Source organism: Schistocerca nitens, chromosome 2 (genome assembly GCF_023898315.1).
Source record: "Schistocerca nitens isolate TAMUIC-IGC-003100 chromosome 2, iqSchNite1.1, whole genome shotgun sequence".
Lineage (NCBI taxonomy): Eukaryota > Metazoa > Arthropoda > Insecta > Orthoptera > Acrididae > Schistocerca > Schistocerca nitens.
The window spans coordinates 389,621,998-389,644,481 of NC_064615.1; the positions used below are offsets into that span (position 1 = coordinate 389,621,998).

A 22,484-nucleotide genomic window follows, 5' to 3' on the forward strand; every position below is an offset into this window, starting at 1 on the left:
AGATTCGCCATTACAACAAAATTCATTAGAGCCACGGTAATTCGTCGAAAATATGTTTTACGGAGACAGCAAAATATGTATGAAGCGCAATGGCTGCAAACCTTAACGCCGAATGTGTTGTAAGGTGGCTATAATTTCGCACCTTACAAGCACTCATCCACATACTTTGCAGTTCAAATGGTTCAAATGGCTCTGAGCACTATGGGACTCAACTGCTGTGGTCATCAGTCCCCTAGAACTTAGAACTACTTAAACCTAACTAACCTAAGGACATCACACACATCCATGCCCGAGGCAGGATTCCAACCTGCGACCGTAGCAGTCGCACGGTTCCGGACTGCGCACCTAGAACCGCGGCCGGCTACTTTGCAGTGATCTACAGCCACATTAGGTATTATTTGATGGGTGGTACATCGTATATATGAATATTTAAAGGAGACTGACATTGTCACATACGGCTTATAAATAATTGTTAACGTTTATTGCTTGAAAGGTGACGGAATGTCTTTTATTATCATACTAGTAGAGGTTGGAACGACAATGGAAATGAAACGGCAGACGGATCTCAAGTCCTGGGTGGAAGGCGCACACAGGTGTGTTGGTCCTGCTTAAACACAGGAAATTGCAAGACGGACGTTGTAGCACCTAAGCGCCGGAGCCGAACCGGAAGAATTATAAGTCAGAAACTACGAAAATCGTGGACGCAGGTGAGAGGAACGAAGAAGCGGCGCATCGGAAACCACGCAGGCTGGGTTACTTCCTAGGATTTTTACTCAGAAGCATACCATTGTACGAGTATAGGTTTTTGCTCGCGAGCTTTCCGCGCTGGACGACAAAAGACTAAAATATGGGTGGTCGGCGTTCGGAAGAATCTGTCGACAGGGAGAATATTCCGTGATTTCGGGAATATGATTAGTTTTCGGAATTACGATGGTGCGGAGCCGAGGCTTGCTGGTAGACCACGGGTGGAGAGAAGAGATCATACGTTGTGAGCGCCCGTGTGTGACGGTCGCATTATCTTGCTGAAATGTAGGATTTCGCAGGGATCAAATGAAGGGTAGAGCCACTGGTCGTAACACATCTGAAATGTTACGGCGACTGTTCAAAGTGCCGTTAATGCGAACAATAGGTGACCGAGACGTGTAACTAATGGCACCTCATACCATCACGCTGGGTGATACGCCAGTATGGCGATGACGAACACACGCTTCCAATATGCGTTCACCGCAGTGTGGCCAAACACGGATGCGACCATCATGATGCTGTAAACAGAACCTGGATTCATAAGAATAAATGACGTTTTGCCATTCGTACACCCAGGTTCGTTGTTGAGTACACCATCGCAAGTGCTTCTGTCAGTGATGCAGCGGTAACCGCAGCCATGGTCTCCGAGGTGATAGCCCATGCTGCTGCAAACGTTGTCGAACTGTTCGTGCAGATGGTTGTTGTCTTGCAAACGTCCCCATCTGTTTGCTCAGGGATCGAGACGTGGCTGCGCGATCCGTTACAGCCATGCTGATAAGATGCCTGTCATCTCGACTGCTAGTGATACGAGATCGTTGGGATCCAGCACGGCGTTCCGTATTACCCTCCTGAACCCACCGATTCCATATTCTGCTAACAGTCATTGGATCTCGACCAACGTGAGCAGCAATGTTGCGATACGATAAACCGCAATCGCGATAGGCATCACAACAACGTTTCACCAGGCAACGCCGGTCACTGCTGTTTGTGTATGAGAATCTCAGCACGTTGTAGGGGTCGCCACCGGCGCCAACCTTGTGTGAATGCTCTGAAAAGCTAATCATTTGCATATCACAGCATCTTCTTCCTGTCGCTTAATTTTCGCGTCTGTAGCACGTGATATTCGTGGTGTAGCAATTTTAATGGCCAGTGGAGTAGTTTAAATTTCAGTACCAACGCTCTCTTTGATATGAGAATGGACAGTGCCGCAGTCATGGCTTCTCGACGACTCTTGTACGTAAGAGAAAAGCCCCTGACCTATAAATGCACCAGTAGGAAAAGCTGAGTTCGCTTCATTCGGTCTGAAATAATAGGCGCAGCCATACGAAAACCGAACACCCTCTACAAGGGGACCATGGAATGGTTCCATTCAAAAATAATCACCAGACGCGTTAAGATATTTAGCCCACAAGGAGGCAAAACGATCCGTTCTTGTTTCGTAGAACACGGTCGTCCGCTGACAGCGACAACAGCGTCCGCTCGTGCATTTCCTCATCCCACTGAAACAGCTGTCCACTCGTGTCTTTCTTCAGGTCGTGAACGATGTAAAAATCATACGTTGACGATCCGACCTGTAAGGAGGATGTTGCAGTGTTTCCCAACCAAATCGCTGAAGCACAACCTTCGTCCGATCGGCAGTTTGGGGACGGGCGTTGTCATGCAACAGCATTATTATTGGGAAAGGATGGAAAAGAATTCGACTGTGGCCTTATCATAAAGCATTCTACTCAAGTGATTTAAGGAATGCATAAAAGGCCTTCATGAATACATGTGGAATCTGAAATCACAAAATCGAATTCAGAGTCTGACAGACTATACCGTCTTGATCTCTTTCGACTAGTATACAATATGCCATTAATATCAGCATTAACCATGGACCTTGCCGTTGGTGGGGAGGTTTGCGAGCCTCAGCGATACAGATAGTCGTTCCGTAGTTACAACAGCAACAGTGGGGTATCATTTGAGAAGACAGACAAACACGTGGTCCCTGAAGAGGGGTAGAAGCCTTTTCAGTAGTTTCATTAGCAGCAGTCTGTATGATTGACTGATCTGGCCTTGTAACATCAGCCAAAACGGCCATGCTGTTCTGGTATAGCGAACGGCTGAAAGCAAGGCGAAACTATAGTCGTAATTTTTGCCGAGTGCATACAACTCTACTGAATGGTTAAATGATGATGGCATCCTCTTGGATAAAATATTCTGGAGGTAAAATAGTTCCCTGTTCGCATCTCCTGGTGGGGACTACTCAGGAGGACGTCGTTATCAGGAGAAACAGAGCTAGCTTTCTACGGAACAGAGTGTGGAATGTTAGATCCCTTAATCGGGCAGATAGGCAAAAAATTTAAAAGTGGAAATGTAAAGGTAATAGTTTAATATAGTGGGAATTAGTGAAGTTCGGTGGCAGGAGGAACAGGACTCATGGTCAGGTGAATACAGGGTTAGAAATACAAAATTAAACAGGGGTAATGCAGGAGTAGGTTTAATAACGAGTACAAAGGATAGGACCGAGGATAAACTTCTATGAACAGAGCAGTAAACGCATTATTGTAGCCAAGATAGACAAGAAGCCCACAACCACCACAGTAGTACAAGTTTATATGCCAATTATGCACGCAGGTGAGGAGGAAATTGAGGAAATGTATCGTGAAATAAAAGAAATTATTCAGATAGTTAAGGGAGCCGAAAATTTAATAGTCATGTGGGACTGGAATACGATAGTAGAAAAAGGAAGCGAATGGAAAGTAATAGGTGAATATGGACTGGGGTGGAAAGAGTATATAGAGGGACTATACAAGGGAGATTTACTTGAGGGCAATATTATGGAAATGGAAGAGGACGAAGAGGAAGATGAGAAGGGAGAGATGATATTGCGTGAAGACTATGATAAAGCTGTGACAGACTTAGTCGAAACAAGGCCCTGGGATTAGACAAAATTCCGTTAGAGCTACTGATAACCTTTGGAGAGCCGGGCATGATAAAACTCTTCCATCTGGTAAACAAGCTGTTTGAGACAGTCTAAATACCCTCAGACTTCAAGAAGAATAAAATAATCCCAATTCCAAAGAAAGCACGTTCTTACAGGTGTGAAAATTACCGAACTAAGTCAGTGCTGCAAAATACTAAAACGAATACTTTACATAAGAATGGAAAAACTGGTTAAAGCCGATCTCAGGGAAGGTCAGTTGGGATTCCAGAGAAATGTAGTAACACGCGAGGAAATACTGACTCTACGACTTCTCATAGAAGATGGGTTATGGAAAAGCTAACCTATGTTTATGGCATTTGTCGACATAGAGAAACCTTTTGACAGTGTTTATTGGAATACTATCTTCCAAATTCTAAAGCTGGCGGAGGTAAAATATAGGGAGCAAAAGCCTTTTTGCAATTTGTACAATTTCTGGAAAGTATGAAAAGTAGTCGTCCACGAATGCCTTAATATTTCCATTGCACACAAAACATGTTCGAACCCATAACTTTCTTTAGATGTGGCGGCAGAAGGAAGTTAAAGTGTATTACGTTTGCCAAGTGGGATAGGTATTCCCACAATTCGTCCTCAGAATCCCTCAGGATCTCTAATTGTCTGAGAACGTATATGTTAAAATGAAACATCTTTTTGAAATGCATATTTCAAATACTTTGCAATCAAAGGCTCTTATCAAAATATTTTAAATCGTTTAGTTATGAACACTTCAGTAATGTGTCAGTTATTGCTGTACTGTTAGCGAGATAATCATAGGAACATCACGTTTCCTTCACAACAAACACTGGCTGTTATTGGTACAGAGTCGCTCACTTCGTTTTGGTCGCGAAATGGCGGACTCGTATTTCTTCTTCAGTGTCAGATGTATGTGCGAAGCATCGTACTTGTTAATACCACAGGGCCGGCCGCGGTGGTCTCGCGGTTCTGGGCGCGCAGTCCGGAACCGTGCGACTGCTACGGTCGCAGGTTCGAATCCTGCCTCGGGCATGGATGTGTGTGATGTCCTTAGGTTAGTTAGGTTTAAGTAGTTCTAAGTTCTAGGGGACTAATGACCACAGCAGTTGAGTCCCATAGTGCTCAGAGCCATTTGAACCATTTAATACCACAGGCACTGCAATATCGTATTTAGCCGCCGACACCGGGCAAGCTACTTCCACATAAAATGTCTCCCCCGTACGGAAATATGCATAATGGGTGAATGTGTGCAGGTTATAGACACGTGGTTGACGAGATACGGAAGTTTTGGTTTGGGCGTGAAGCGTGCTCCATTAGTCTAATGGTAAGGCTACCGCTCACGATAAGTGGGAAATCTGGGTTCCTGTGCGTTCCGGCACAACTTTTCATTGCCGTCATTCCCTTACACAGACGATGGTTGCCCATATTCACAACTGCGAATACATTCCATAGAATGCACTTTGCCTATTTCGTTAATGTTTGTGATTTATAACCTTCATTTAAATATTTTACCTTTCCTAATATTTATTTCTTCAGTGCGCTACAGATTCTTATGACGACGAATGAAATTAAACGAGCAAGCCGTCGACAAATAAATTACTATACAATGAAGACAATAGCGATACCATTTTAGTTTCGTTAGCTTTCTTTGTACGTAAGATTGCTTATATTATGATTTCGCTTTTGCTTTGTGAATAATTGCCTCTTAAGTCTATGCATATGTAATCTTAATTTTATAACATTCCCAGCTTAATGTTTTATGCACTCCTGTGCAACTCCTATTCTTAAATAATCTTCTAGCTTTGTGTCAGTTTTCACTGTAGACCTTACGGCACCTGTGCCTTAGGAATCTCTAGACCTGTACAATTGATCTATATTTTGGTAAATTAGAGTCCGCTTATAGTGTTGGCTCTATTTTATCATTGTGAAGTCCACTTTTAAATTTATTTTCTACTTAAAGAATTTTAAAAGAACAAATATTTTTATGTTCTCGGCAAATTCTACTAACGTCTGACCTCTGGCATTTCTTGTATCAGATGCACAGATTCCCACTCACGAATCGTTACTTCACGTTTCTCTTACTTTCACATTCAGTTCTCCCACTATCACACTGTAGCGAGATTGTTATCACTTGTCAGTATTTATACGTGTTCGGTGGGATTATCTACCACCTTACCACAATGTGGGCGCTTAGGATCACTTATTACTAGGCAAAGCGAAGTGGCAGTCGCATCATGATGACAGCACCGTCGTGATTACGCCCGAGAAACGAGTACGTGGAAGCTGTACGGGAGTACACTCCTGTACTCTTAAAGGTGGATTAGTGTCACATGCCGCCTATCTATCACCTCGTTTACAAGCTACATAATTTACGAAAGACGAAAATCTGATTTCTAAATATGAATGTAATGATTTCTGCCATGTCTACATGTCAGGCCAGAATCTATTTTAATAATCTCATCAAATATCGATTTCCGAAAGCCACTTGTCTAACCATATAGATTACGCAGATCTGCTGTTCCGACTTAATCAACTCTGTGAAGCAAGATTATCAGCGTCTTAGTCGTTCCTTTTGTTCCTTGTTTAATAGAGAGAGAGAGAGAGAGAGAGAGAGAGAGAGAGAGAGAGAGAGAGAGGAGGTTGTTCAAGACGAGATGTTTAAAAATTTTTCCGTACGACAACGTTTTATTATTCCCGCCAGATCACGTGCATTGTGGAAAGTAACTACGAAGCGTTTCAGTGGTTGAACGTTATTCTAACCAAAAAGTTAGGACACTTAGAGGGCCTAGAAATATTCCCAAGATGTAAAGATTTTGCTAGTAATCAAGAAAAACTATTTCGCATGATTTTACACAGCATTAAGGAAACATAATACAGCATGCCGTTTCTGCAACTATGTATTCTCGTTCGCAAACAACATGTTCAGTAGTGTTGTCCAAACTAGTGGCGTAGCGTAGTGGATTGCGACATGGTTGAGATGAACCACAGGTTATCAGTTTGCGTCCCAACAGTGAGCTGGAAATAATTGCTTTTAATTCTTGATCAAAATGATCGTATTCATTAATTTTATTCAACCAACTGTATTTGTTTTATTTCTTACCCTTTGCCACGTCTTTTTAATCGTCGTATGAACGTTTTTATTAACCCAACACCATATAGATGGTTTCGAAAAGACGATGCCTCCAATCCCATTTAGATTACCGAGTGTTTCGTTAGCAGCGAAGGATTGCGGACGAGAGCGTTTTCCCGTAAGTGAAATTTGGTATAACGATTTTCAAATTAACCTGCTGCGAAGGATAACACAGTTGTCACCAGTTTGTTTTCTTTCATTCCTTTAGAAAATACTTCAACATTTCTGTATCTTGTTTCGTCAAAGAAAGATAAAACGTGATTTCCTTTAAATAAATAAAGTAATGAGTTCATGGTCCACTTTTTGAGTGATACCCCGATCTCTTGGTTTTTGATTCACATATGAGAAGTGAACGAAAGCTCAATGAAACCCATCTCTCTACTTACATGCACGACAATTAAACGCTGACCTGCACTTTCATGGGACAATATTCCTCGCATAGTATCATTTCTCCAATATTTATTTACGGTGTAGAGTGTGTGAAACCATGTTTCAGCTAAGCAAACCATTGACCTCTTTGATTCTAGTGCTTCATTGTTCCATGAAAACCTAATGTAATACACCCTTTCTGCAGCTACGTCTTCTCGTTCGCTAATAACATAACAATAACTAAATTTTGCCACCTTTTAAAAACAAATGTCATAGATAGAGCACTTATTTTTCTAAATGTTTCCTTGCTAGCCTTGAAGTTCAGGTCTGTGCGTCGAAAGCTGTGCAGGCTTCGCAAAGTTGACACTTCTTTATATTGTTCGTAATAGCGTGGAAATCATTGCCGAATAATACATTTGTCCATATCGTCAATTGAATACTTACAGCGAATCCCTCCCTTCTCCTTCTGTGGCGTAGGAACTTAAATTCCATTCTCCTCGGTTTCGCGTCCCTACTTCGTAATTTGCAAACCATTCTGTTGCTCAACTTTGGCATTATCGCTGTACGTTGCATCGCCTTCTCCGCCGGTACGATAAATCCCTTCTCCACGTTAACCGGAAGCCGTCGTATCGGCCCACAAAGACATTTTCCCCGCTCACCTGCCATGCTTGCACTGCGGCCTATCAGTGCACACTACTTCCGTCGGAGTATCACTGTTCCCTGTCACTTGACCAAGTTAGTTCTTGCTATTGCCGCGTTACCACTTCGTCTTGCCGAAAAATACGTGAATTATATCATAATACACTAATGGCCATTAAAATTGCTACACCAAGAAGCAATGCAGATGATAAACGGGTATTCATTGGACAAATATATTATACTAGAAATGACATGTGATTACATTTTCACGCAGTTTGGGTGCAGAGATCCTGAGAAATCAGTACCCAGAACAACCACCTCTGGCCGTAATAACGGCCTTGATACGCTTGGGCATTGAGTCAAACAGAGCTTGGATGGCGTGTACAGCTACAGCTGTTAATGCAGCTTCAACACGATACCACAGTACATCAAGAGTAGTGACTGGCGTATTGTGACGAGCAAATTGCTCGGCCACCATTGACCAGACGTTTTCAATTGCTGAGAGATCTGGAGAATGTGCTGGCCAGGGCAGCAGTCGAACATTTTCTGTATCCAGAAAGGCCCGTACAGGACCTGCAACATGCGGTCGTGCATTATCCTGCGGGGCCGGCCGAAGTGGCCGTGCGGTTAAAGGCGCTGCAGTCTGGAACCGCAAGACCGCTACGGTGGCAGGTTCGAATCCTGCCTCGGGCATGGATGTTTGTGATGTCCTTAGGTTAGTTAGGTTTAATTTGTTCTAAGTTCTAGGGGACTAATGACCTCAGCAGTTGAGTCCCATAGTGCTCAGAGCCACTTGAACCATTTGAACCATTATCCTGCTGAAATGTAGAGTTTCGCAGGGATCGAATGAAGGGTAGAGCTACGGGTCGTAACACATCTGAAATGTAACGTCAACTGTTCAAAGTGTCGTCAATGCGAACAAGGGGTTACCGAGACGTGTATCCAATGGCACCCCATACCATCCCGCCGGGTGATACGCCAGTATGGCGATGACGAATACACGCTTCCAACGTGTGTTCACCGCGATGTCGCCAAACACGGATGCGACCATCATGATGCTGTAAACAGAACCTGGATTCATCCGAAAAAATGAAGTTTTGCCATTCGTGCACCCAGGTTCGTCGTTGAGTACACCATCGCAGGCGCACTTGTCTGTGATGCAGCGTCAAGGGTAACCGCAGCCATGGTCTCCGAGCTGATAGTCCATGCTGCTGCAAACGTCGTCGAACTGTTCGTGCAGGTGGTTGTTGTCTTGCATACGTCCACATCTGTTAACTCAGCGATCGAGACGTGGCTGCACGATCCGTTACAGCCATACTGATAAGATGCCTACCATCTTGACTGCTAGTGATACGATGCCGTTGGGATCCAGCACGGCGTTTCCTATTACCTTCCTGAACCCACCGATTCCATATTCCGCTAACAGTCAAAGGATCTCGACCAACGCGAACAGCAATGTCGCGATACGATAAATCGCAATCCCGATAGGCTACAATCCGACCTTCATCAAAGCCGGAAACGTGATGGTATGCATTTCTACTCCTTACACGAGGCTTCACAACTACGTTCCACCAGGCAACGCCAGTCAACTGCTGTTTGGGTATAAGATATCGATTGGAAACTTTCCTCATGTCAACACGTTGTAGGTGTCGCCACCGGCGCCAACCTTGTGTGAATGCTCTGAAAAGCTAATGATTTGCATATCACAGCATCTTTTTCCTGTCGGTTAAATTTCGCGTCTGTAGCACGTCATCTTCGTGGTGTAACAATTTTAATGGCCACTAGTGTATATCTGTTGCTGCTTGGAATGTAGGTTCTCTCTGCGAATTTCATTGCTGAAATATTCTCGGGTTATCAGTCGAGCCGAAGCATCATGTTCTTCGCAACGTCTCGACGAGTTTCCTGGCCTTGATCTTCAGGCGAGTCTTCTTCCTTAGGTTAATGTTCAGCGGAGCCGACTGCCATTCGGAGAAGCCGGGTTCGATTCTTGGTGCCGTTAGGAATTTTTCGGGGTGGGGGGACTGCAACGCAGTGCACTCAGGTTCTTCATGCCATTTGAGGAGCTACTTGACCGTGTGGTGGTGGCATCAAGCCTTCTATCTCGACATTGGCCGAGATTGTGATGTTCTGGCCTGCACTCCGCATCCGCATAATACGAGGGGGGTTTGAAAAGTCCGTGCAAAGTACGAGAGATGGCACCACCGGCGCGTATCGATGTCATCTTTAGTTAGCAACATCTTTGGAAAGAACGCACCCCAAGTTTCAGTTATATTGTTCCGTTTCTTTGTGTTTGGCATTCGTGTGAAGCAAGGAAGTCGAGTGATTGTCAAAAAATGGACGAAAAAGAATTTCGTGTGGTGATTAAACATTACTTTATGAAAGGTAAAACGCCTCAGGAGACTAACGAGAAGCTTGATAAACATTATGGTGACTCTGCACCTTCCATTAGAACAGTTTATTAGTGGTTTCAAAATTTTCGGACTGGCCATATGGGCACAAGTGATGTTGAACGTTCTGGACGCCCTGTGGAGGTTAAGACTCCAGAAATCGTTGATAACATCTGTGATATGGTGATGGAGGACAGAAGAGTTAAGGGGCGTGAGATTGCTAGTGCTGTGGGCATCTCGAATGACCGGGTACGGAACATTATATTTTGCATAAACATTTGGACATGAGAAAGCTATCCGTAAGATGGGTTCCGCAATTGCTCACACTTGACCATAAACTGAATCGTGTGAAGTGTTGCAAGGATGGTTTGCAGCTGTTCAGGAAGAATCTGCAGGACTTTAAGGGTCTTTTCGTCAATGTGGATGAAACATGGGTACATTACTGTACTTCTGACACCAAACAACAATCAGAAGAATAGGTTACCAAGGGAGAATCTGCACCAAAGAAGGCGAAGACCATTCCTTCGGTCGGAAAGGTTATGGTGACTGTCTTTTGGGATTCGCAAGGGGTTATCCTGATTGGCTATCTGGAAAAGAGTAAAACTATTACAGGTGACTATTATTCATCGTTATTGGACCGTTTGAAAACCGAGCTACAAGGAAAACACCGGTGATTGGACCACAAAAAGTCCTTGTCCATCACGACAATGAACCAGCACACACCTCGGCAGTTGTGGTCGCAAAATTAATGGAAATATGATTCCAACTCATTTCACATCTCATCTATTCTCCAGACTTGGCTCCCGCAGACTACTGTTTGTTCCCCAATTTGAAGAAATGGCTGGCAGGACAAAGGTTTTATTCAAATGAGGAGCTGATTGCAGCAACTAATGGCTTTTTTGCAGACGTGGACAATTCCTATTATTCGGAACTGATCAACAACAGCGTTGCATGAAGTATGTAAGTCTAAAAGGAGACTATGTCGAAAAATAAAAAAGGATTACCCGAAACAGGTAAGTAGTTTTTATTTTTGCACGGACTTTTCAAACGCCCCTCGTACCATTGGCTGATGGAGGGCACGGCAGTCGGTCGGACGTGCTTGGCCTGTCTGTGGTCAGAACAGTGGTGCTTACCTTCAAGTGAAGTGTCGATTTCATATTCAGTTCGTTCGTTTTTAGCCTCTGGACAGCAGACTCCTCTGTAGAGGTTAAGATGGGTCAGTCTCTTGGCTACGTAAGATCAGGGTTGCAAGATGTTTAGAACATGTGAAAAGCATTCTCCTCGGTCAAACTGACAAGTCTAGTGACTCAGCGCAGTATCAACGGAGGACACAAAGATGCCATGCCACGGTACGGATTCTGGGACTCGATCGTAAAACTATCAGTAAAAATAAGAATATACGACGATCTTGTCAGCACTTTCCATCTGAGGTCAGCATGGGATATGACATTAGCAAAAGTTAGTCAGCAGCGATTTGATGTGAAAGCAGTGGAAGGAATAAGTAGACAGCAACAGGACTTGGCACCTGGTCCTCCCACCACTCTTTCTGGGTCCCTCCCATCACTGGCTACTTGTTGGGCCCTCGGAAGACGTTTATGTGGTTCAGCGGCTATAAAGAAACGAAGTGGGTGTGAAACCGATACTTTGCCTGAAGTCGATAGGTAAAAAAAACACATCGAAATGTAGTGACAATACGACACCTCAATTCTGCTGAAAACTCAAGAAATTTTCATCAGTATCTTTTGTTTATTTTGAAAATAAGTTTTGTCCCTCTTCCTGAGATTCATTCAATATCTGTAATGTCGTTTTAATTTATTATTTCTTATTTTCTTTTGACGGATAACAGAAACTTTGCAAATTATATTAATAATAATAATATATTTCTAAACTTTACAGCTGAAAACGATTCATGAAACACATTAAAATCAAAGGATATGTCTTAGCAGAATAGTTCTCTCACGATCTGTTCAAAATATGATACAAAAATATGCTCAAATGTGCTCTGTAAGTCATTATTACCTAATTTATTTATGAATTCTTATGAAATGTTTATAGAAGAATGTAGAACAAACAGTAAAATCATATGTACCTTATTTTCAACAGTAATTTTCTCTTACTTTTCCAGAAATCGTTGACGAAATGCAGAAGAACAAAGGCTTATTACCTGATGAGAGTTCAGTTGCGCAAAGGGTAAGTGTATTTAACAATTCCATAAGACTAAACATGCATTATTCTATTAAAAAGATTGTGGAAATCAGTTAAGATGCTATCAAAATTAGAGCCGAATTTTTAAAGTATAACTTGAGGTAGCCATAGATTTCGATATTGTGGTTACATTTACAAACAGTTTTAGTACTTAAGAGTCCAAGGATTAATTAATTCACGAAACTAGAAGCTCAATAAAATAAATTTGTTGGACACAGTATTGAAATACTTACCTGTTTTACTGTTAAATGACTTTGCAGTATAGTAGAGTTAATGTTCACAATTGATGAGTTGCAATTAATCATCACACATCACAAAACTTTGTATCTCTAAAGATGAAAATGTGTTCATGTTTGATGCCTACCATTAAAGAATCAATTATAATGTAAAACATTTGTATTCTCAGTAAGAATGTCTGCTCTCAATTACTTAAACATCGTATGCAAAAGTATTCTCAGTAATATACTTCAGTACATTGGGTGGTTGTAGCTTCTTGATGGCAGGTTCAAACGTATTTTTATGGCTGTTTCATACGTACTACATACTCCTGTGGACTCTTAATGGCATGTGTATCTTCTCACAGTTGTTAGTCGTTTATGTGTATCTTCATTTCATTATCAGTTTCTTTGTGTGGATGAGGTTCTATTTGCTCATAATTTTATTTCTAATATCTGAAAAATAAGCGAAAAGCTCCAGTTTTACATAACACAAAGCATGCAGTTATTTCACCCCAAACCACCCTACGGTTTAGAATGTGTGTGTCCACATTTCACTTTCCGCTATGTTCTACTAAAAGCTAACTTCGATTATGTGTTACTTGTAAATCATTTGCATTTGCAGCTCATCTTGAGTCACGGCGATAAAATTAGGAAGCAATGACACATGAAAATCAATAATCGTTAGTGACGGAAGGTAAGGTTAACTTGTGTGTTGCAAAAGTGAACTTCATATTACTGTCAGGTTGCAAGACAAGACGTTAAAATGAATGCGATAAAAGCAAGCCACGCTATATGAGTAATTCGATCTGTGATAAGACTTCTAACTTCAAGAATTGGCAATACTTGTGAAATTCTCGATTAACTGTGTGAAAAATTCAGGCCTACCGCAATGAGGAAAGAAAAGTGAGATTGCAGTGTCACGATTTCAAGATATTGCGTTAAAATTTTCACGATGAGCAGAAAATTAGTATACCTAATGTTTGGATTGATCATATCTTTGCGGGTGTAAATGCGGAACTGGAATAGAAACATCGATAAGGTAAGAAGTATTTACCTGTAGTTTCCATAAACTTATATACGAGGGCCGTTCAGAAAGTAACCTCTGGTTGATTTAAAAAAATACACCAAGTTAAATAAAAATATTTTAATATATACATCTTACAACTACATCTTTGCACTATTTTTCTACATAGTCTCCATAGCGATTGAGGCACTTATCGTATCTCTTCACAAGCTTTGAAATTCCTTCTGCATAAAAATCACTCGCTTGTGCCTGGAGCCAGCCTGTGACCGCATCTTTGAGCTCTTCGTCGTCATCAAACCGCTGTGACCCGAGCCATTTCTTCAAATGCATGAAGAGGTGATAATCACTTGGCGCCAGGTCTGGGCTGTAAGGTGGATGGTTGATGACGTCCCACTTGAAGGACTCAAGAAGGGCCGTTGTTCTGCGAGCAGAGTGAGGACGGGCGTTATCGTGCAACGTTTTCTCGTCCACTTTTAAATAAACGTACCCATTCACGGACAACTCCTTCACTCATAACTCTTGGTCCGTACACGGCACAAAGCTCACGATGAATAGCTACTGCAGAATATCCTTTGGCTGTAAAAAACCTTATGACAGCACGCACTTCACATTTGGCGGGGTTTTCTATTGCAGCACACATTTCAAACTTCCACAAAAACTAAACTAGCGCAGGTACGACGTTCACTCGACCACGGCTTGATGCCGACTGACCTGTTGAGTGCGTGAACGCACAGATGGCGTCGCTACTCCCCCCACAACCCGCACTGTGACCAATCGGAGGTTACTTTCTGAACCGCCCTCGTATTTCTATTTACCTGGGACACGTAACTGACGCACCAAGCTTTCACTTGTTACATTCTCGATGGACGCCTCAGCTGTACTTTTGCACACGCCTGCAAGCGCCACAAATGCAGTTACAATATTTGGGTGGGAGATATTTATCATATCCGTTATCGCATTACTATGGTGTTCTCTGATTTCTGTTTTCCTTGAAATCTCAGACTGAAGTGCGTCGAAACAATATCAGGAACGTGAGAAACTTGAAATCACACTGAAAAACTAAGCCCCCAATAAGATTTATATGGAAGGTTTACATAAACGTTTTGAGGAATCCTGTGTTACCATGTAAGAAAAGTTAATTGTTTAATCACTATAGTTACGCAATCCATCTATTCAGAATCGTCAAAGCGACTTCGGCATTGAATGCAGGGTTTTTCAGAAAGATGGATCCAGTTCGATTAATTTTTGTTTCATAGTTTTTAAATTAGACGTTAATAACTTATGTACAGTGTCCATCGGTAGACCAGAATTGTTTCAATAGGTTGAACGTAAATTGGCTCTTTTGCCAGCCGCACAAACGTCATATGGCGTGTGGTCAACAGATAATGGTGACCAGATAGTAAAAGCCAAGTCTCTTCCTATGCAACTTATGTAACTATTGCCATCCAAAAAATCAGGACCAAATTGATAAAACGCACATGAGGACAGAACACCATGTCGCAATAACGTTGACCGGTCAGTGTCGTGTTGAAAGATTTGGAGGTAAATACGTCCATATAACGTCATACCTCTCTACACCATAATACCCAGATCACTAGAACGATCATGTTCGACAGTGTTCTTGGGTGCATTGGGTACGCTCATGAGGCGAGAGATGTGTACACGTAATGCTGAAACTGCCTTGAGGCCTACGTCTTTTGGTGTTCTGTATGAAGGTATGAGTGTGACAGAGAGAGTATCCCAGGGTTGCTGAGTATAACTTTTTATATTTTCCCTTTGGTGCATACTTTTCACGCATTCATATCTAACTAGTTGAGTAAGGGCGTTAATAACCTTGCTTTGGAACGCCTTATACATACCATTGCCACCAGCATTCATTTATCCCAAAGAGAAGAATTTTCTTTATACATTATTTATCCTTCCCTTTCACTTGACTGCAAAAACAGAAAAATCGTTTTGTTCGTGTATAACTTTTCTTTCTTTGGTTTGTACTAAACTATATAACTGATAGTGTGAGTCATAAAAACTAGTATTTCATCTAACTTCTCATGAGTTTTCTGAGACACGTTTTTTGTTTCAGTGTTTTCAAGAATGCATGGCTAAAGAGATGGGACTGGTAAGTTAATACAGAGTGCGCACTGTGTAAGTAATTCATATAAAAGGTTCACACAACAAGCTGCAGAGGATGGTTAATTGATAGACGAAGTCTGTAGGTTAATTATGTTAATATGTTATACACTCCTGGAAATGGAAAAAAGAACACATTGACACCGGTGTGTCAGACCCACCATACTTGCTCCGGACACTGCGAGAGGGCTGTACAAGCAATGATCACACGCACGGCACAGCGGACACACCAGGAACCGCGGTGTTGGCCGTCGAATGGCGCTAGCTGCGCAGCATTTGTGTACCGCCGCCGTCAGTGTCAGCCAGTTTGCCGTGGCATACGGAGCTCCATCGCAGTCTTTAACACTGGTAGCATGCCGCGACAGCGTGGACGTGAACCGTATGTGCAGTTGACGGACTTTGAGCGAGGGCGTATAGTGGGCATGCGGGAGGCCGGGTGGACGTACCGCCGAATTGCTCAACACGTGGGGCGTGAGGTCTCCACAGTACATCGATGTTGTCGCCAGTGGTCGGCGGAAGGTGCACGTGCCCGTCGACCTGGGACCGCACCGCAGCGACGCACGGATGCACGCCAAGACCGTAGGATCCTACGCAGTGCCGTAGGGGACCGCACCGCCACTTCCCAGCAAATTAGGGACACTGTTGCTCCTGGGGTATCGGCGAGGACCATTCGCAACCGTCTCCATGAAGCTGGGCTACGGTCCCGCACACCGTTAGGCCGTCTTCCGCTCACGCCCCAACATCGTGCAGCCCGCCTCCAGTGGTGTCGCGACAGGCGTGAATGGAGGGACGAATGGAGATGTGTCGTCTTCAGCGATGAGAGTCGCTTCTGCCTTGGTGCCAATGATGGTCGTATGCGTGTTTGGCGTCGTGCAGGTGAGCGCCACAATCAGGACTGCATACGACCGAGGCACACAGGGCCAACACCCGGCATCATGGTGTGGGGAGCGATCTCCTACACTGGCCGTACACCACTGGTGATCGTCGAGGGGACACTGAATAGTGCACGGTACATCCAAACCGTCATCGAACCCATCGTTCTACCATTCCTAGACCGGCAAGGGAACTTGCTGTTCCAACAGGACAATGCACATCCGCATGTATCCCGTGCCACCCAACGTGCTCTAGAAGGTGTAAGTCAACTACCCTGGCCAGCAAGATCTCCGGATCTGTCCCCCATTGAGCATGTTTGGGACTGGATGAAGCGTCGTCTCACGCGGTCTGCACGTCCAGCACGAACGCTGGTCCAACTGAGGCGCCAGGTGGAAATGGCATGGCAAGCCGTTCCACAGGACTACATCCAGCATCTCTACGATCGTATCCATGGGAGAATAGCAGCCTGCATTGCTGCGAAAGGTGGATATACACTGTACTAGTGCCGACATTGTGCATGCTCTGTTGCCTGTGTCTATGTGCCTGTGGTTCTGTCAGTGTGATCATGTGATGTATCTGACCCCAGGAATGTGTCAATAAAGTTTCCCCTTCCTGGGACAATGAATTCACGGTGTTCTTATTTCAATTTCCAGGAGTGTATAATGGTGACAACAAGCTGAACTGAAACCTTAAAGACTGAAATGAAAATACTAACATTCACAATAAAGGGGATTTTGGTGCAAAAGAAGGGCATACAATTAAGAACATGTCATCAGTGGAGAAATTCATATACAGCAACTGAAAACACAAAACTGAAAAATGATCCAAAACAAAAACATATCAAATGTTCATCTTTAACTTGAAAATGATCATGTGGAACTAAAATTTTAATTTTTGCTGTTTGTTATTAGAATAAAAAGAACTGTATATTACAAAATTTCATTGAAAGGTAGTATGCCATATTAAATTTAATGTTTTCCATGTCATAGGAAATTAAGGTCATACTCATCTACAGGAAAATTGCAGTACCTAACACGGGTGATTATGTTCACAGTGAAATATGTTGCATGTATGAAGAGAAAAGGTGTGGTGAGAGTCTGAAGGAAACAGTAACAGGAACGTGGTGGAAGACGCCGACATAAACTAAAATTATTTGTGAACATTTTCAGTAGGATAAATGAGAGTACATTGGATATTTTGAAGACAGACGATTAAAACAACAAAACCATAAATAAAATGAAATAGAGATTTATGCTTGGTTATCACCACACTTAATTCAACATCAGTTGCCATGGTTACTAACAACCAATTTTACAAGCATTCCCCATTACTTTTAAAATTTTGTGCTGTACAAGAAGTTGATCAGAAACACATATCCTCAATAATGAAAATAACAGCGTTCCAAAAGTAAAGCCAAGAGACAAGTAAAGCTATTCCAATAGAAAGATAGGAAATTACCTATGGGGCTAATTGTCTGTCAGTAGAGATGACAAACAGGAGGAAGCTACAAAGAAGGATTACACAACAGTAGTTTCAGAATACTTGTGAAAGTAGAAAAATCCACAAAATTTGAATAGTTTAGTAACCATTCCCCTTAATAATAACAGAGACAGGCTATATTTAGTAAACTATGATTACCTGAACAACACATCTGTAATGTTCATGTCATTCACTTAATTAAGTGCAGGTGGGAGGGACATTTAACCATGTGAATCGGGGTGTATGGTGAAATGTAGCTCTGCGGGAAATTAACAGATAAGAGCAGCCAAAACACCAACTTAACCCGAAGTGGGTAGATGATGTCATGAAACAAGATGCAGCAACAGCGGTGCCTACAACTGAAGCAGTTCTTCATACTTCAGTAAATATGAAGTGAATGATAATAATGATGACAACGACAAAGATATATTTGTCAACACATCTCTTATATTGATATTGAACTATTTTCACATATTTCTTAGATATTTGGCTCATAGATCTGAATATTCCCATGGATACATACATAAACTTTCTTATTAGTTCTGTTGTCATATAACCGAATTTTCATCATTTTCATTGGTTTTCTATCTTGATATTATTGGTTAAATCCGATATAATTCGTTTCACATTGTGAGATACGGTAACAAAAGTCATAGAAAACTCCAGAAGGCAAATACAGAGCAGCGTTTATTTAAAATACAGCTGTAATCGCTGTGAAGATAGAAGGTATGGGGTAAGTGGATGACGACAGTACGTGTAGAATTGAAGTACAATGGAGATTATATTTGAGGACCATTGAAATTTGAACACTAGAAATTTTTGATTTCATGAACTTCACGTGGTTTCACATCATAGGTGTAAAGTATATCTGTATAAGGAGAGACCCAAAAGATCGAAAACAACACTTTTCGCCAGATGATAATGTTTCAGGCAAGTTCCCCCCGTCCCCCGTCTCCCCCAAACTTATACTTGTGTGGAAGTGAGCACTCATCATTTATTGACCTTCAAGCTACCATGTGTCTATGGTGGAACCATAGCTCTGCTCAGGAACCAGAAAATTTGCAAGCTTATTCAACACCGAGATCTATATTCTGAGAGAGACATTGAAATGTAACAACGAACTGGAATGTTCCTAGCTACAGTATTCTTTGGTACGTTTTGCAGGACTCAAAACCAGAGTTGGCCAACCAAACAAAATGGCATGCCCACCGAAAATTTTACCGTTTGCGGTGGAAGATACCTGGTTCCAAAATAAACTCAGTCTGCTCCTACTTCTAAAGTTGGACACTTCAGAATTTGCTATTTTAAGATTTTGATCATCAACATAACTAATGATAATTTGTCAGTCATTTCTGCAAGATACCTGGTCCATTCCATGCTCGATGCAACTTCTGCTGGCTGTCGATGCTGGCTTCTTCCACCCTCAGTCTTAATGCCACATGTCAGCAAATGCACCAAGCACCAATCGTCGCCCAGTAATGTTATACACTAAAGTACCACGGTAAACGCTCACGTGTCATTGTTCAGTGTGGCACTAATCACTAACACTCAAGATGGTGACCTTGATACAATTATTCAAACAATGGGTACTTTATTTTCTTTTTAATATTAGTTTGTGATATAAAAATTGAAACTGTTTTTGTTAAAATACTTCAGAGTTAAGTATTAATTAACACTGTTAAGAGTGAACTATTAATTTAGCTGTCGACAAAAATGGGTTACTCATAAGGGAAGAAAAGCAGTTATGGTTTACTGTAATTACGTTACTGCAGCTGCCGCATTAAATCTTTACTTTTGCCACTACGTTTTCAGTATTTTGGTTGGAGTCACTTCAGACCATAACGCTTGAAATCTCTTGTATCAAATAACTGATATAAGTAGTGAAAATTAGCTCCATGTTCTGAAAAAGTATAACGAATTCACCCTGGTGTAAATGACTTGCCCAGAATCGCTAATTAACGTACGTGACATCTCCTCTCGCACAGTGTGCACATCACCCCATTTGCAGTTAATTTGTATAACTGCCTGTCCCCTCAAAACGCTATGTACTTTTACATGTTGGTTACGTTTAACAACTCTATGCTATTAATAAATATAAACACAAGGAATTAATTTATTACATATTACAAACAAGGTTCATAGTTTCCTACGTACCTCTGCTATAGTACATCTCAACACGAATGGCTTTCGACTCAGTAGTTTCCCAGCCTGGGATTACTATTTCACTTTGATTCATTTCTCTCTCTTCTTCAACGCTGAATTCCCTTGGAGTGCGATCACTTCATTTCCACTTTCTCTTCTGGGCCTCCTTTCTTGCCTCTAGTCGACGATCCCTCAAAGATGCTATGCGGAAATGGTCAGCCACCGTAATCCATCAATGCTGATCAAACATTTGCTGAAGATGATCTGTTAATTGCTTACGTTTTACGATCGACATATTCTCTGATTTATTGGTTCTGCATCGCTGCCACACATCAGATCCGTGCTACTGTGATTAATTTGAGTTCATTTTCAGGCTACTCGGAATTGTCTGAATGCGTCCTTCGTCCTGTGAACACGTCTCCGATCACCTTAAGCTCCAAAATATGGTGTGAAGCATTTGTTCACTTAACAGATCACGTTAACCTGATTTGCCAGCAAAACGTTATTCGGAATGTACCACGTTGATTCGTTATTTCGTTTTTAACTATTTACTTTCGGTCTGGTAGCGTGAAGCTCCGCATTGTGCACTCTTCCGCTTTTTTTAGGCGCCGGTTACTTGACCTGAAAAAGTGATAAGGAAGGCAGCAATGGGTATCATATGTGATTCTTCACAGTAACTTCTAATGCTTTCACAAGTTACTGTGAAGAATCACATATGATATCCATTGCTGCCTTCCTTATCAATAGGAACAATCGCGTTCAAAATAGCATGTATATGTTCACATCTACATACCGGTACACACGTGGTCAGACATTACACGGTGCGTAGTGTCACTGCTCGTCATTTCCTTTCCGCTTCCACTCGCAAATACAGCCAGAAAAAGAAAACGGCGGTCCATATGCTTTCATACGAGCACTGATTTCTCTAATCTTGTCTTCGTGGACTTTATGCTAGACGTATTTTGGTAGTTGCAGGATCATTCTGAAATCTGACGCAAATGCACGTTCTCGAAACTATCTCAACACTGTTTCGCAAAAGATGGTCACCTTCTACCAGGGATTACCGTAGTCGAACTTTCAGCTACCCTACAACCGACCTTACGTGCTCGTTTTATTTCATGTCACTTAGCAACGCCATGACTGAGTCAAGCTGCACACCACTAATACTGATTTCGAACAATGCAGAATGCTTTTCCTGCTTATTGTATTAACTTATATGTTTCGATATTTAAAGCAGGGCGCCCCTCACCATACCAAATGGAAATTTCATCGCTGTCACCCTGCGTTGTGATACAATGCCGTGAACTTCAGCGTCGTTTGCGAACACCTCCATAAACCGACGGGGGTGGGGTATGGTGCGAATCGTGCCTTCACACGGGGAGGAAGGTTGTTGGGGGCGAAAAAATCTTGAATTTTAATCCCAAAAGGATAAACTAAACAAGTCAATGTAAGTTGTGCACCCATGAAGAAGTGAGAGAATAAGACAAAGAAAGAAATAATTCACTAAATCTGGTGTCTTACTGGAAATTGTTTACGGTGTTGTGAAACAATTGACATGTTAAGTAATGGAGCTGGTCACCTTGGGTGAGTCTTTCAATATAGCAAAACTTACCAGTGACTGTGTTGCCAACTCAGCTTCTAACATGCACCTACAAAACACTTGAATGTAGCTATGTCAGCATGAAAGCCCCTACAGCAGCGCTTAACTTTATAGTAAATAAATAGAAATAAATGTGAGAATAGAATGGCCTAACTTTTCCTATACCGCAAACTTGAACACCTATAGCAACATCGCCGAGAAAAACACTTTTTAGCAAATAATTAAAGAATAAGCAAGACAGGCACTGCCTTTCAGATGCTATAATCTTTTGAATCCAAACATTGCTCGTGTACACGTGGAAAATTACATGAAATCCTTCCCCAAATACTCCCTCTCCCTAGGATCTGTCATTAATACAATTCATATTCCCCTTCTTGCCACGCTCCTGTAAATTACTTTTTTCTGCTTCGTCTGTAACGTCTTTTAAGTTTTCTCTCATCCCCTTTCCTTTCTCGGTTTGAAGACATAACCAACAGTTTTTTCAATCACACTGAAAAAACGTACCAAATCTCACTTTGGAAGTGAAGCAAGTTATCAACACTGTACAAGCTGATTATCCAGTTTCGTCGTATTTCGCTCTGCGTTTCAGCATCTCTATTTTGGATTTAACTG

The 22,484-nt window shown here is 42.1% G+C and overlaps 1 protein-coding gene across 1 annotated transcript in view; it reads left to right on the forward strand.

Annotated features, from left to right (window-relative positions):
* LOC126234415 (uncharacterized) overlaps positions 1-22,484 on the forward strand; it is a 96,953-nt gene that overhangs the window by 54,716 nt on the left and 19,753 nt on the right. Inside the window, exons 3-4 of the mRNA XM_049943105.1 lie at positions 12,330-12,394; positions 15,732-15,767. Of these exons, the coding sequence (XP_049799062.1) occupies positions 12,330-12,394; positions 15,732-15,767 (101 nt within the window). The remainder of the gene's footprint in view (positions 1-12,329; positions 12,395-15,731; positions 15,768-22,484) is intronic.